At 43.7% G+C, this 14,332-nt stretch overlaps 2 protein-coding genes across 3 annotated transcripts in view; one reads left to right on the forward strand and one right to left on the reverse strand.

Annotated features, from left to right (window-relative positions):
• MAMDC2 (MAM domain containing 2) overlaps window positions 1-14,332 on the forward strand; it is a 151,427-nt gene that overhangs the window by 100,306 nt on the left and 36,789 nt on the right. The window lies entirely within an intron of this gene.
• Window positions 12,690-14,288, reverse strand: LOC125924898 (heterogeneous nuclear ribonucleoprotein A1). The gene has a single exon (XM_049633723.1). It carries the CDS (start codon window positions 14,227-14,229, stop codon window positions 13,267-13,269), a length of 963 nt encoding a protein of 320 aa, XP_049489680.1. The 5' UTR covers window positions 14,230-14,288; the 3' UTR covers window positions 12,690-13,266.

Consider the following 14,332-nt stretch of genomic DNA (forward strand, 5'->3'; position numbering starts at 1 on the left):
CAGATATGTAAGCAACTAATAACAGTACAATCTCACTGTCTCATGCAAGGGAGAAAAATAGTCATTTTACCGATTGGACATAGAAAAGATAATGACAGGAGGGGCTCAGCTGAGCCGGTGGGGGGGGGGGCGGGGTTAGGTTCAGGCCATCTGGATGCTAATTCCTACTCATGCCCCCACCCACCCCACTTCACCCTGTCCCCCCATATCCTCTACTCACACACACATGGGGTGTTTAGGAACCTGCCTGCTCCTTCAGGGTGAGTCCCTGCTGGTCCCTGACACCCATGGAACAGGAGCAGGCCCCCCAGCCAATAAGGATGCACTGGGCAACTCGCCCTTTTCCTCTTTGGCTGACTTCCAGCCCCTCCCAGCAGCCTCCCTCTCCCTTCCTGACCACAGACGGAAAACTGAATGTGGATCCGGTGGGGGCAGGGAAGTTCTTACCGTCGTAGAAGACGAGTCATGGATCTGGCCTCAAAACCCATGAGGAGATGATACAACTCAACACTAGGAAACTCTGGACACATGTCTGAAGGTGGCCGCAAGTTTTTAGCAGGTCGCAGCTCCTCAGAGAGTGAGAGAGAGCCATCTGACGGCCACCACAGGGACATGCATTAAGTAAGGCAGGAAACTACGGTTGACTTATGTAACATCCACAGGTGGAAGTAAGATACAGACTGTTTCAGAGAAGGGATCACATGAAAAGTCAGTTGCCCTCACTCCTCCCTCCCCCTGAATTCAAACTCCAATTCAGCATCTTTTTCTGGTGGTTTTCTTCCTGATTCGGGGACATTTTCCTCTTTAGTTTTAAATATTGTATTTCCACCTCTGTTTCTGGATTCACGAACTTGAATAGCATTCCCTGCTACGAAAGATAAGGACTTGAGTCCTTCTTTTCTCTCTCTTACGGTTTTTAGTTCTATTTTTTTTAATGTTTATCTTTGAGAGAGACAGAGACAGAGAGAATGAGTGGGGGAGGGGTAGAGAGACAGGGAGACAGAGGGTCTGAAGCAGGCCCCACGCTGCCAGCAGAGCCCGACGCAGGGCTCAAACTCGAGAACCTCAAGATCATGACCTGCGCCAAAGTCAGATGCTCAACTGGAACACAGCACTGCCTCCCGCCCTGGGCGGCTGCACACCTGGTTTCCTCTGCCTAGACTCTTCTTAAGTCGCTCATGGCTTGAAACCTCACTTCCACAGAGAACGCTTCTCTGGCCCCACTCCCCAGAATCGGCATCTTAAGCCTCTTGTTCATCCTCTTGGAGACAGTGTAACACAGCGATGAGGAGCACAGACACGGGAGTCTCTCTGGTTTCGGATCGTCATGCTACCCTTTATGGGCTTTGCGATCTTAGGACTTTTTAAAATAGAGATGTGATTGACATGTGGCTTTATATTAGTTTCAGGTGTACAGTCTAATGATTCAATATTGGCTTATATTGTGAAATGATCACCACAATGAGTCTAACCTGTGGCAACCACACAGGTACCGATTTGTTCTTGTGATGAGAGCTTTTAAGATCTACTCGCTCAGCAACTTTTAAATAGCAACACAGTATTGTTGACTGTAGTCACCATGCTGCACATTACATCCCCGTGACTTGTTTCTCTTACAGCTGGAAGTTTGTACCTTTTGACCCCCTTCATTATTTCACCCACCCTCTACCCCTGACCTCTGGCAACCACTGATTTGTTCTCCATATCTATAAGCTTGGATTTCTTTTCTTATTTAGATTCCACATATAGGTGAGATCACATAACATTTGCTTGTCTCTTATTTCTCTGAGCATAATGCCCTCAAGGTCTGTGTTGTTACCTATGGCAAGGTTTCATTCTTTTTCATGGATGAATGGCAGTCTCTGACTTTTTTTTTAATTACAAAAAATTTTTTTTAACGTTTATTCATTTTTAAGAGGCAGAGAGAGACAGAGTGCGAGCAGGGACAGAGAGAGACAGAGAGAGAGGGAGATACAGAATCCAAAGAAGGCTCCAGGCTCTGAGCTGTCAGCACAGAGCCAGACACGGGGCTCAAACTCACAAACCCCGAGATCATGACCTGAACCGAAGCCGGACGCTTAACCAACTGAGCCACTCAGGTGACCCTTTTTTAAATTTTTTAAATGTTTGTTTATTTTTGAGAGAGAGTGAGCGAGTGGGGGAGAGGCAGAGAGGAAGACAGAGGATCTGAAGTAGGCTTCGTGCTGAGGGCTGAGAGCCCAATGGGGAGCTCGAACTCACAAACCGTGAGATCATGACCTGAGCAGAAATCAAGAGTCGGATGCTTAACCAACAGAGCCACCAGGGTCCCCGACATTCTCTTACTTTTTTCAGTCTGTTTCTTCCTTACTTTTGTCAGGTAGAACCCAAAACCTAGCAGCTATTTGGATCACAATTGTTCGCTAATTGTCTGTGGGATGACTTCCGGGTTCTGACTTTTGAACAGTGCTTGTTGACCCTCTGGGAAGCTTTTAAAATGCCCATCGTCCATCTCCCCATAAAAACATAACCTTCCCGAGGGCAGGGACCTTCTCAGTCTTGTTCATTTCTGTATCTGCAGCCTCTAACACTGTGCCAGATGCAAAGTAGGTCATCGGGAGCATTTTGTTCAATGGATTTAGTTTGCTATCTATGTGGTCAGTGGCTACATAGGTAAATAATGAAAATAACAATGAAAAATGAAAAATAAAAGAATGAATGAGTGGACTCTCCAAGGCCGGTAAGTGGCAGAGCAGAGTTTCACGCGTGTCTGTCTAGCTCGGAAGCCTGCGCTTTGGCACAGGTAGATGGCTCGGGGTTTCTATCCAGTTCGGGGAAGGCTTGTTCTCGGGCAGCTGCAGAAAGTGAGGCTACCCAATGTGCCTTGGGGCATAGGTACCTCCTGTTACTTTATTTCATTCTTACCACACTCCTGCAAGGGAAGTGAGGTGTTTGCTTTCAGTGTCCTTGCCATCCTAGAATGCAGAGTGCACCCAAGGTCACGTTCTGCTAGAAGTGAATGCCTAAGCTCAGGGCTTATTGTACCGTTGTTGGCAAGAACCTTCTCTGCCTCTGTTTCATGTCCTCATGGAGTGTGAGGTCAAGTGTGAGAAGTCGGGCCCAACTCAAAGAGAGTGAATGGCTGTGATTTCCTACTTGTTCCCGAGCTTGAAGCCTTATATTTGCATTTTGACTACACCTGGCTTCATCCTGGTCCCAATTCTCCTGGGTGGAAATGTTTGGTAGGTATATTTGAGTATCTATGCTGCATATTCAAAATAATAACAACAATAACCCCTACATTTGCACCGATAGTGTAACCTGCTTCCATGAATGAGTCGTGGGAGCCCAGAGCTGAGCTGAATGAGAGGCAGCAAGGGCTCAGAGAAGTCAACACTTTTAGCCTCTCCCTGCATATTTCTTTTCTTACTCCTAATACCTATACGTTACCTCATCTGTGCCTTCCCGGATGCTTTCCGCTCTGGATGCTTCCATACCTTTCTTTCCCCTAGTAGTTCTTATCCAGCCTATTTTAAGGACAGTGAGCTTGTTTGGTTAATAACCCCCTGCTCTCTCTGTAGATAGCCTAATGTTTGAGGGAAACTGTAACGTAGAGCTCTGTTGAAGGAATGGTAGCTATGGCAACAGTTTCCCTGAGGCCATTCTAGCAAAGTAGCTGTATGGACAGGTTCTGAGCAGTGTTGTCACAGCAGCCCGCAGGAACAGGAACTTTCGTAGAACACTTTCCTTGTGTCGGGCACCAAGCGAAGCACGCGATGTGCATTGATGCTATGGCTCCCTAGGAAGAAAGGAATGTAGCCCCACTTAACAGATGAGGAAAACTCAGGCAGAAAACTAAGGACGTTGTTCAGTAGCACACAGGGCTGGCAGAGCTGAGAGGTAAATCCAGGTCTTTCTGAATTCAGAATCCATGATTTTTATACCAGGCCTTTATGCCCCCCAGCCCTTTCCTGGCTGAACATCTAGGATCGGGTAAGAAAGAGAGCTCAGCTCTAACTCAAGATTTCTAAAAATGTCTAGAGTTTTATTATTAATGCTCGGTGGTTCGATTATAGAAATAACTTTAGCTCCTACAAGGGATGAGAGTTCATGGTGGATCACTGGAGACAAAGGAGAGGTGTAGGGTAGAGGGAGATACAGTGCAATGCTTAAGAGTTCTCGTGAGTGGGTTCTCTACCATTTACACCTTCATAATTTGGGCTTGTCATGTGATCTTGCTGAGCCTCACTTTTCTCCATATGTAAAATGGGTGTATTATTAGTATCTATCTCAAGGGATTATGGTGAAGAACAAATGAAATGCCTCAAGTAAAGCCCTTAGCATAGCACCTGGCATATAGTTGGCATTTATTAAATTAACTGAATCCAGACAGAGGGAGAGCAAGAGAATGAGACTAAAGAATATTTTTTTCTAGGGGCACGTGGGTGGCTCAGTCGGTTGGGCATCCGACTTCGGCTCAGGTCATGATCTCAGGGTTCGTGAATTTGAGCTCTGCATCCGGCTCTGTGCTGACATCTCAGGGCCTGGAGCCTGCTTCAGATTCTGTGTCTCCCTCTTTGCTCCTCCCCTGCTCACACTCTGTCTCTCTCTCAAAAATAAATAAAGATTAAAAAAAAATTTTTTTTTAAAGAATATTTTTTCTAGGTCCTGAATTTCATAAGATTTCATGGGCGACATCTCTTTAGTATGTGGATAATTTTGCACTTTGATTTTTGCTGCAAAATATTCTTTAAAAATCGGGTCAGAGTTAAGTATTTTAATAGTAGTAGGCTTTCTTTTTTTTTTTTTAATTTTTTTTTCAACGTTTTTTTTTATTTATTTTTGGGACAGAGAGAGACAGAGCATGAACGGGGGAGGGGCAGAGAGAGAGGGAGACACAGAATCGGAAACAGGCTCCAGGCTCCGAGCCATCAGCCCAGAGCCCGACGCGGGGCTCGAACTCACGGACCGCGAGATCGTGACCTGGCTGAAGTCGGACGCTTAACCGACTGCGCCACCCAGGCGCCCCAGTAGTAGGCTTTCTTAATGAAATGGCTGCTTTTACAATCACGAGCGCCTGCAATAAGTTTCTTAGCATTTTAGAAACATTTTGAAAGGGCATGAATCGTGAAATGGTTTTCTTGATCTGTTTTTCCCCAGCACATTACTAAATGGAGGGCAGGTAATCAAGAGTTATCTTGAGACTTTTGTCCACGAGGGACGATAATGAGGAGAGGGAGCAATTCACTCCAAAATGCTTTTCCTAAAAACCAAATGTCAGGAGAGACCAGAAAGTCGTTGTCAGGAATCCCATAAAGACAGAGCGCAAACATTAGCCTTTATGTATTTAAATCCTTAGTTTAAAATTATGCTCGGCCGCAGTAGCATGTATGCTAGGTCCTGCAGTATCTCCTGGCCTGAAGCGACTTTTCTCTTTAACAAAGATCTTCAAGCGGTCTGTTAATTAGAAGCTCGGGGAGCAACTCAGTATTGTGTTCATTAAATATTTCTTTTGGGAAAGAACGTTAAACGGTCCGTTAATGAGAGAAGGACCAGACCTTCTGTTCCATCCAGGCCTGGCTTAATGATCAGTTCATTAATGGTAAAGCCTTCTAAGTCCACATCTTTGCTCTGTTATAGGATTAAAAAGCAAATAAACTTTAAAAGTCATTTATGGATTTGGAGAAAACCCTCAGCTGGCCAGTCTGAGAAAATATAAATCTTTTTTTTTTTTTTTGACTAGTGCAAGAACCTTATATCAGCACTTCTTAAGATATGTCCCCTGGAGTACAAATCTTTTGCATTCCATTGAAAAAATTTTTCTGTGGTCAGATGAGTTTGGGGGAACTTTTGCACGCTAGATCTCTTCCATACACACATGGAAGATTCACAACGCACGGTAACATGTTAGAAACTCCGGTAAGTTCTACACTGTAGAATCCTGCTGAACCTCGTGTAAGGTGGTGTTTTAACATAGAACCCTTGTCTCATGCAGCCCCTATTAGCATCAGATGACTATCGTGGTATTTAACACATTATATTGAAGTTGTCCACTTACCTGCCTATCTGCATTAATCAGACCATAAGCTTCTGGAGAACAGAGAGCCTTGTCTTATTTATTTTTAAATTTCTAATGTGAACACAATTTCTGTAAGACTGTGAGCACTCAACAAATAGTTGGAAAGGGAAACTGAGCTGTCAGTGAATGCGGGTTGACAGCAAGGAAGAACACAGAAGCCCAAGGAAGAAGAAAGATGAAGTGCTTCTGCCTTTGGATCACAGAAACCATAATCACTAGTAGCCGGGCACCTGAACAAGTTGTCCTGTGAGGATTAGGAGTTGGAGCACTTACAGGCAAAAGGACCCTCCTGGAGCAGATATAAGGCCACACGGAGACACGTATATGCAACGTCTGCCTTGGGGCTTTTTGTGATGATATTTGCTAAAACCAAAAGCTGTAACTCTCCTCTTGGAAACAACTTCCTACCCTTACATCGAATCATTTCCCTATTTCCAATGACTGATAGGAGGTTTTAACCAGGCGTCTCGATTTTCTAGATGCCTTCCCTGCCCCCCGGTGCAGCTTCTCCGGTTTCCGTTCTGTGTTCCTGGTCAGTGATGCTCACTTCCGCCCCCAGTCCTGGCTTCTCCCACCTCTGTCCTCTCAATTTCTGGGAATGCTCGGCATCTACTTTCATCTTCTTCCCCGTATATAATCTTCCCCCTATATATTCCCCCTTCCCCCTATGTGCTGGGGTTCTCAGCACAGCCGGAGAAAACAAGACTCATCTCCAATGTCCCCTCCATGCTTCTGGGAAAGCCTTCCATTCCTCTCCTCTCCCATTGACTTCCTTTCTCTTTCCTCGCCCCCAGATGTTCGGATTCGTCTTCACTTGCAGCTTCCCAACTGGATTCTTCCCACCTCAGTCTTAGAACATGACCTCACAGATTCACGTCCCAAAAGGATGAAGGCTTTCAACACCAACTCCTTCAATTCTGTTTCTCTCTGAATCCTCACCTGCTTCTCTTGGTCACCTGGTGCATATGACAGAGGAAGTATTGTCCTCGCTCTTAGTCAAAACCAGCCCGTCCATCTATCCATCCTGCCTCCTCTGGGACTTTATTTCCTAAATTATTCCTCTCTCAAAAATCTTCAATATCCACGAGTCCTTTATACACTGCCGACCTATGTCGGCCACACAGACGAACAACAAACCTTCCTTTTACCTTTTACCCATTAAAAAATTATTTTAATGTTTATTTATTATTGAGAGACAGAGAGAGACAGAGCATGGGCATGGGAAGGGCAGAGAGGGCGAGACACAAAATCTGAAGCAGGCTCCAGGCTCTGAGCCATCAGCACAGAGCCCAACGTGGGGTTCGAACTCACAAACCACAAGATCGTGACCTGAGCCAAAGTTGGACGCTCAACCGACTGAGCCACCCAGCCACCCCTTACCTTTTACCCATTTAAATTGCCACCCAATCCCATGTTTTGTCTTCAGACTTCTTGGAAAATGCATCTTCGATTACTATCTATGCTCTGGTGCAGTTTCTTGTTCCTTAAATGCTCACCTCCTGACCCCTGCCTCCCTCCCACAAAGGGTTCATCAACAACAAGTGTCTCCCACTGATCATGCTGCAAGAATCATCATTGCTGAGATCACTCTTTTCTCAAAGTCCATCTCAAGTACTCCTTCCTCTCTGAATCTTTAATAAATCATAACTTGTATCTTGCTTGTTACAATGAGATTTGTGGCCTAGGAAGACTTGGCTTCAAGTTTTGACTCCGGAGTTAATGATGTAAATCAGAATATCATATCACTCTGTAAGTAATAAGGGCACGTTTTAGGGTGACCACTATGTGTCTTCTACCACATGCTATATCTTTAGCTATCTTAGTGTCAGCAACTGTCTTTTCATGTTGTATAGCACAGTTCTCGTGGATAGCTCTCTCTAGCTCCTTATTTCCTCTTACAATAATCTTCTTTTAGCAAAAAAAGAAAAAAAATTGAAATTTAAGTCTGTGATTTGGATTCCTGCTGTTAAAGTCTTTCTTTTAACTTTGCCTTTTAATGATGAAAATGCTATTAGATGTAGAATATCTAGGATTCTGGGGTGCCTGGGGGGCTAAGTCAGTTAAGCATCTGACTCTTGATTTCAGTTCAGGTCACGATCTCACAGTTCGTGGGTTCAGACCCCGCATCAGGCTCTGCATCAACAACGCAGAGCCTGCTTGGGATACTCAGTCTCTCTCCTTCTCTCTGACCCTCCCCTACTCTCTCTCTTTCTCAAAATAAATAAGCTTTAAAAAATATATCTAGGGCTCTGAAAGGTTTTGTTGTTGTTGTTCTTTTGGTTTTTTTACTGTTTATTTTTTATTTTTGAGACAGAGACAGAGCATGAACAGGGGAGGGGCAGAGAGAGAGGGAGACACAGAATCTGAAACAGGCTCCAGCATGGAGCTGTCAGCATGGAGCCCGACGTGGGGCTCGAACCCACGGACTGTGAGATCATGACCTGAGCCGAAGTCAGACGCTTAACCGACTGAGCCACCCAGGCTCCCCAAAGGGTTCTGAAAGTTTTAAGGTCACTACTTAGAAGTTCATCCAAATAGAAAAGCAAGTCTAGTAAGTTTCTGATTTACTAGAGAGATTTATAAATCGGTGGCCATTAAATAACAAGACACCCTGCTATAAAGGGATTCAGGAACCAGAAAATGAATGTGTAGACAAGATGCATGAGAGGAGATAGATTTCCTATCACATTTCATGATGTCCAGAAACATTGAGAAATGGCTGCACCAGAATGTTAATATCTTGGCATAATTAAAGCAGGGCCGCTGAGTGCAAAGTAGAAATAACAAGATCGTTAACTCCTGACAAGATAATCAACACATTATAGAACAGATTAGGGTCGTTCTGTACACAGAGCAAGGAAATTTATACTGTCAAGTGGAACAAGTTTTAATGTGGAATTGAATAGGGGGGCTAAGTATGGAACAGGAGCCTCCTCTTGAGTCTTTCAAGCTAAGCTCAGTGTCAAGTGTCAGTCCAGGAATTCTAAATTACTTGAAATATGACCAACACAAGGTTGAGCTACTCTGGCTTTCCCTCTCTTTCCTTTTAGGTGTTTGTTGAAGGCTTCTGCATTTCATGTCAACTTATGGGGGAATGACTGGACAGACTGGCTTGCACAACTTCTGGTTGCTAACACCAGCTTGCAGGAGGGTATTTTTTGTGTCCGTGCATTCTTCTAGAACTTTCCCCAGGAATTAATCTTATGGCATATTGCTGGATTACCATATTTATCCTCCTGGCATTGTGGATAAATCCAAAAAGACATCACAGGCATCTTCCCCTGGGGTTTTATTGATAAGTTTATGAAGGAAACATTTATTCCAGGGATTGTTTATGAACCTGAAAACACTATCTCCCTCCACACTTTCAAACTCTGAATCTTGTGAATATTTCACAGCCTTGGCTACATTTTTAGGGAAACTTTTCCCAAGATTTTATGAGGCAACACTTTTTTTTATGTTTATTTATTTTGAGAGGGATATGGGGAGGGAGAGAGGGAGAACCAGTGGGCGAGGGGCAGATAGAGAGGGAGACACAGAATCCCAAGCAGGCACCATGCTGTCAGTCCAGACCTGGATGCAGGGCCGGGTCTCACGAACTGTGAGATCACGACCCGAGCCGAAACCAAGAGTTGGATGCCTAACCAATGAGCCACCCAGGTGTCCTGAGCCAACATTATTTTTTGATGTTCACATTGAGATTCTCTGGGGACCCTCTGGTTTTCTGAGCTCTTAGACCAGGTAAATATTTTCTGGCCTCTGGAGCTATGAGCTCTATTCTCTTAATTGGAAATTGACAATTAATAAAGACTCCCTACCCAGGGAAGAACACCTTTTTTTCTTTTGCATAGATACCCCCAGCTTTTTCTGCCTTTCTTGTGTGACTTTCTCTGGCTATTTTCTGCCTCATCTTTTCAGCACCCACCTCTAGGAAAAGTCTCTCCAGACAGTCCCCCAGCTGCTTCTCCATGGCATTCCCTACCACTCTGCTAGTGACGGTGACTTCTATTTTATGTTTGATGTCAGGTTAGAGGTGTAACTATACAATGTTCAAGGACACACTTCCATTTGTGGCCTATTTCATCTTAGTCTTTGAGCCAAGATATTTAGTTCTCCCTTAGTTTCATTCCCCAAATAAGGATGGCCTTATTAACATATCTGAAAGGCAAATGTCAGGCCAGAAAAAAAAATTTACAACATATGTGGCAAACTCTTAGCGCATTTGATATATGAATTTACTCTAATAAACCAATAAGTAGAGATGAGCTAAGCAGTAGCAAAGTGGGCAACAGGTATGTACAGGCAAATCAGAAAAAGTGGAATGCTACTGGGGTGCCTGGCTGGCTCAGTTGGTGGAACATGCAACTCTTGATCTTGGGGTTATAGGTTCGAGCCCCACGTTGAGTATAGAGTTTACTTAAAAATAAAATCTTAAAAAAAGAAAGAATACTACCAGAAAACAAACATATCCAATCTCATTTGTAATCAAAGAAATTTTAAAAATAATAAAAGCACATTTGTCTGTCAAATAGATGAAAATATTTTAAAACTATAAAACTGTGGAGTATGCTGTTTATATTAATAGTTATATTCATACTGTATACTGTTTGTGTTGTTCGGTTTATAAATTAAAAAATAAGTCCTTTGGGGACACCTGAGTGGCTCTGTCAGTTAAGCATCTGACTTTGGCTCGGGTCATGATCTTACAGTTCTTGAGTTTGAGCCCCGCATCGGGCTCTGTGCTGACAGCTCAGAGCCTGGAGCCTACTTCAGATTCTGTTTCTACCTCTCTCTCTCTGCCGCTCCCCTGCTCACACGCTGTCTCTCTCTCTCTCTCTCTTTCAAAAATGAACATTAAAAATTTATAAACAAATAAGTCTTTCAATTAAAACCAAATATACATACATATATGCGTATATGAGTTAGATCTATGAATGGTAAGGATGAAAGGAAATAAGGATTTTCATAAGCTCTAGTATGAGGATAAGTTGCTATAATATTTCTAGATGACGATTCAATTACATGTCTCAAAAAGAAAGCCCCCAAACATGAATACCTTTTTAAAAAAAATTTTTTTTAATGCTTATTTATTTTTTAGAGAGATAAAGTGTGAGTGGGGGAGGGGCAGAGAGAGAGGGAGACACAGAATCTGAAGCAGGCTCCGGGCTCTGAGCTGTCAGCACAGAGCCCGATGCGGGGCTCGAACCCACGAACCGCAAGGTTGTGACCAGAGCTGAGGTCAGACTTTCAACTGACTGAGCCACCCAGGTGTCCCTACCCATGAATACCTTTTAACATAACAATTCTACTTCTAGGGAGTTATCGTTAGGGAATAGTCATGGTTATGCACAAAGATTTAGATATTGATCACAGCATTGTTTGTCATGTTGAGAAATTAGAAACTGCCCAGTCATCTATCAGTAGGGGTTGGTCAAATAAGTTGTGGCCAGGCTACAAAGGGCTTAGTAAGATTTAAGCCACAGCCCTTTACCAGGTCAAGGATCTACACTTTCCCTTGGGAATCCGTGAAAATAAGGCCAACAACTGTCTCTCTGTCTCAGACACAAATAAAGCAAAGTCAGTATTCCTATTCAGGTGTTAGCAGGGCACCGCTAAGGTATCTACTGTCCTCTCCTGACCCCAGGAGAAGTTTATGAAGGTCAAGACAAAGACCTAGATTCTTGTTTGCTGTTTGTTGATTGCACTCTGCTTGTCTTCCGGTATAATTGGCATTTTTACATCTCCATCCAAGTGAGCTATGATAGCTCCATAGTGTAATGTCCATCCTTGAACATGACAATTAAATTGGCCATTACATTTCATTACATGGGTTAGGGAAGTGCCTAGCTGAGGGTCCTCTCTAAGGGAAGTGGGCCAGAGATAAACCAGAATTGCTTTTTTTCAGCCCACCTGCCTGCTGACAAGAGCATGCAAACAGCAGGAAGGCATTCACTTATTTTCCTTCAGTGACAATGAGTGACTTAGGGGATAAGTGTATATAATAACACTATCCTTTTTATTAGGGTGTAAATTAGATTCTGAAGCACTAAAACTCATTTTTGGGTGGGAGGTGTGGTTGTGGGGAGTTGAGAACATTCTTCCCTATGGGCCTAAGTAGACATAGGGTCATCAGCTAAGGGCAAGAAGAGTGTCACTGCAGTGAAAGTAGACAGGAGAGGTTACTGGCTGGTTCCACGTTCGCTAGGTTTTGTTTTGTTTTGTTTTGTTTTTTAGTTTATTATTATTATTTTTTTTTGAGAGAGAGAGAGAGGAAACAAGGGAGGGACAGAGAGAGAGGGAGAGAGAGAATCCCAAGCAGGCTCCACACTGTCCATGCAGAGCCTGATACGATATGGGGCTTGAACCCACAGACCATGAGATCATGACCTCAGTGGAAATCAAGAGTTGGATGCTTAACCGATTGAGCCACCCATGCACCCCTACATTCACCAGTTTTTATTTATTTTTTTATTTTTTTATTTTTTTTTTTCAAGAGAATATTAAATCGTTTATTGATTACACATGATAATGGACGATACACAAGCTTTAATCCCATCTGTAATTTTATCTGATACCATAATTCAATTTAGATATATTGCATAGGATGTGCCAACAATCATATTAATAACCAAATAAACTCCACGACTTTGCTTGGGTGACCCTTTTAACGGTGAACTCCAGGTCACAACACATTAACTGTCAGTTCAACCACACCAATGTTTGTGGAGACAATGGCTTCTGTGCCCAAGCAGGTTGCAAATAAATTTCAAATGGAACCTGGCATCACCCTGATGGAATTCTAACTTCACACTGTTGGGGTAGTTTACCAAGATGGCTTCAGAGTAGACTAACTTTACACAGCACATTTAAAAAAAGACACATTTATTCAGCGTCATGATCAGACTATTACATTTAGCAATCAACAGCATGGGTGCAAAAAAAAAAATCTACATTAAAACCCTTTGTTGGAATGCTTTACACTTTCCACAGAACAGAAACTAAAATAACCTGTTATACAATTAGTCACAAATACAGTCCTCGAGTTTTTTGCCCATACACATGAGTATTGTCTAAAACATGTCTTCTTTGTAGCAGCTAGGCCCTGCCACCACTGTGCTTGGCTGAGTTCACAAATCTGTTGTAACCTGTAGCTTCCCTGTCACTTCTCTGGCTCTCCTCTCCTGCTAAGCTTTGTTTCCTGGCAGTAATTAAAACCTTCTGCCACTGCCATAGCTACTGCTGCTGCTGGAACCGCCATAGCCACCTTGGTTTCGTGGTTTGGCAAAGTATTGACCTCCACCACCATAGGGGCCAGAGCTTCTGCCTCCAAAATTTCCTCCTTTCATGGGTCCAAAATTTGAAGATTGATTGTTGTAATTGCCAAAATCATTATAGCTTCCACCACCTCCAAAGTTGCTTCCATCGTTACCAAATCCGTTATAGCCATCCCCACTGCCACCATATCCACCACCACCTCGACTGCCGCCAAAGCCACCTCGCCCACTGAAGTTTCCTCCACGGCCAAAGTTGTCATTCCCACCAAAACCACCTCCACGACCACCACCGAAGTTCCCAGAACCACTTCGACCTCTTTGGCTGGAAGAAGCACTAGCCATCTCTTGCTTAGATAAAGCTTTCCTTACTTCACAGTTGTGGCCGTTCACAGTATGGTATTTTTGAATGACAATCTTGTCTACAGAGTCATGGTCGTCAAAGGTCACAAAAGCAAAGCCTCTCTTTTTGCCACTGCCTCGGTCAGTCATGATTTCAATCACTTCAATTTTCCCATACTGTTCAAAATAATCTCTTAGATGATGTTCTTCGGTGTCTTCTTTAATGCCACCGACAAAAATCTTTTTCACAGTTAAGTGGGCACCAGGTCTTTGAGAATCTTCTCTCGAGACAGCCCTCTTTGGTTCCACAACTCTTCCATCCACCTTGTGTGGCCTTGCATTCATGGCTGCATCCACCTCTTCCACAGTGGCATAGGTGACAAACCCAAAGCCTCTGGAGCGCTTGGTGTTTGGATCTCTCATTACCACACAGTCCGTAAGCGTTCCCCATTGCTCAAAATGGCTCCTCAGACTCTCATCGGTTGTTTCAAAGCTCAAACCTCCAATGAAAAGCTTCCGCAGCTGTTCAGGCTCTTTGGGAGACTCTGACTTAGACATGACGGCGGTGGGAGGGGAGACTTTCACGATGCTTACTCGGCGGCGTCCACGGGCAGAAAGCACATTCACCAGTTTTTTGTTGTTTTTTTTTTTTTTTTTTTTT

Source organism: Panthera uncia, chromosome D4, assembly GCF_023721935.1.
Source record: "Panthera uncia isolate 11264 chromosome D4, Puncia_PCG_1.0, whole genome shotgun sequence".
NCBI classification, from domain to species: domain Eukaryota; kingdom Metazoa; phylum Chordata; class Mammalia; order Carnivora; family Felidae; genus Panthera; species Panthera uncia.

Bases quoted from the DNA above. Each gene is read 5' to 3' on its own strand.
- LOC125924898 (XM_049633723.1), bottom strand. From the start codon at position 14,229: ATGTCTAAGTCAGAGTCTCCCAAAGAGCCTGAACAGCTGCGGAAGCTT.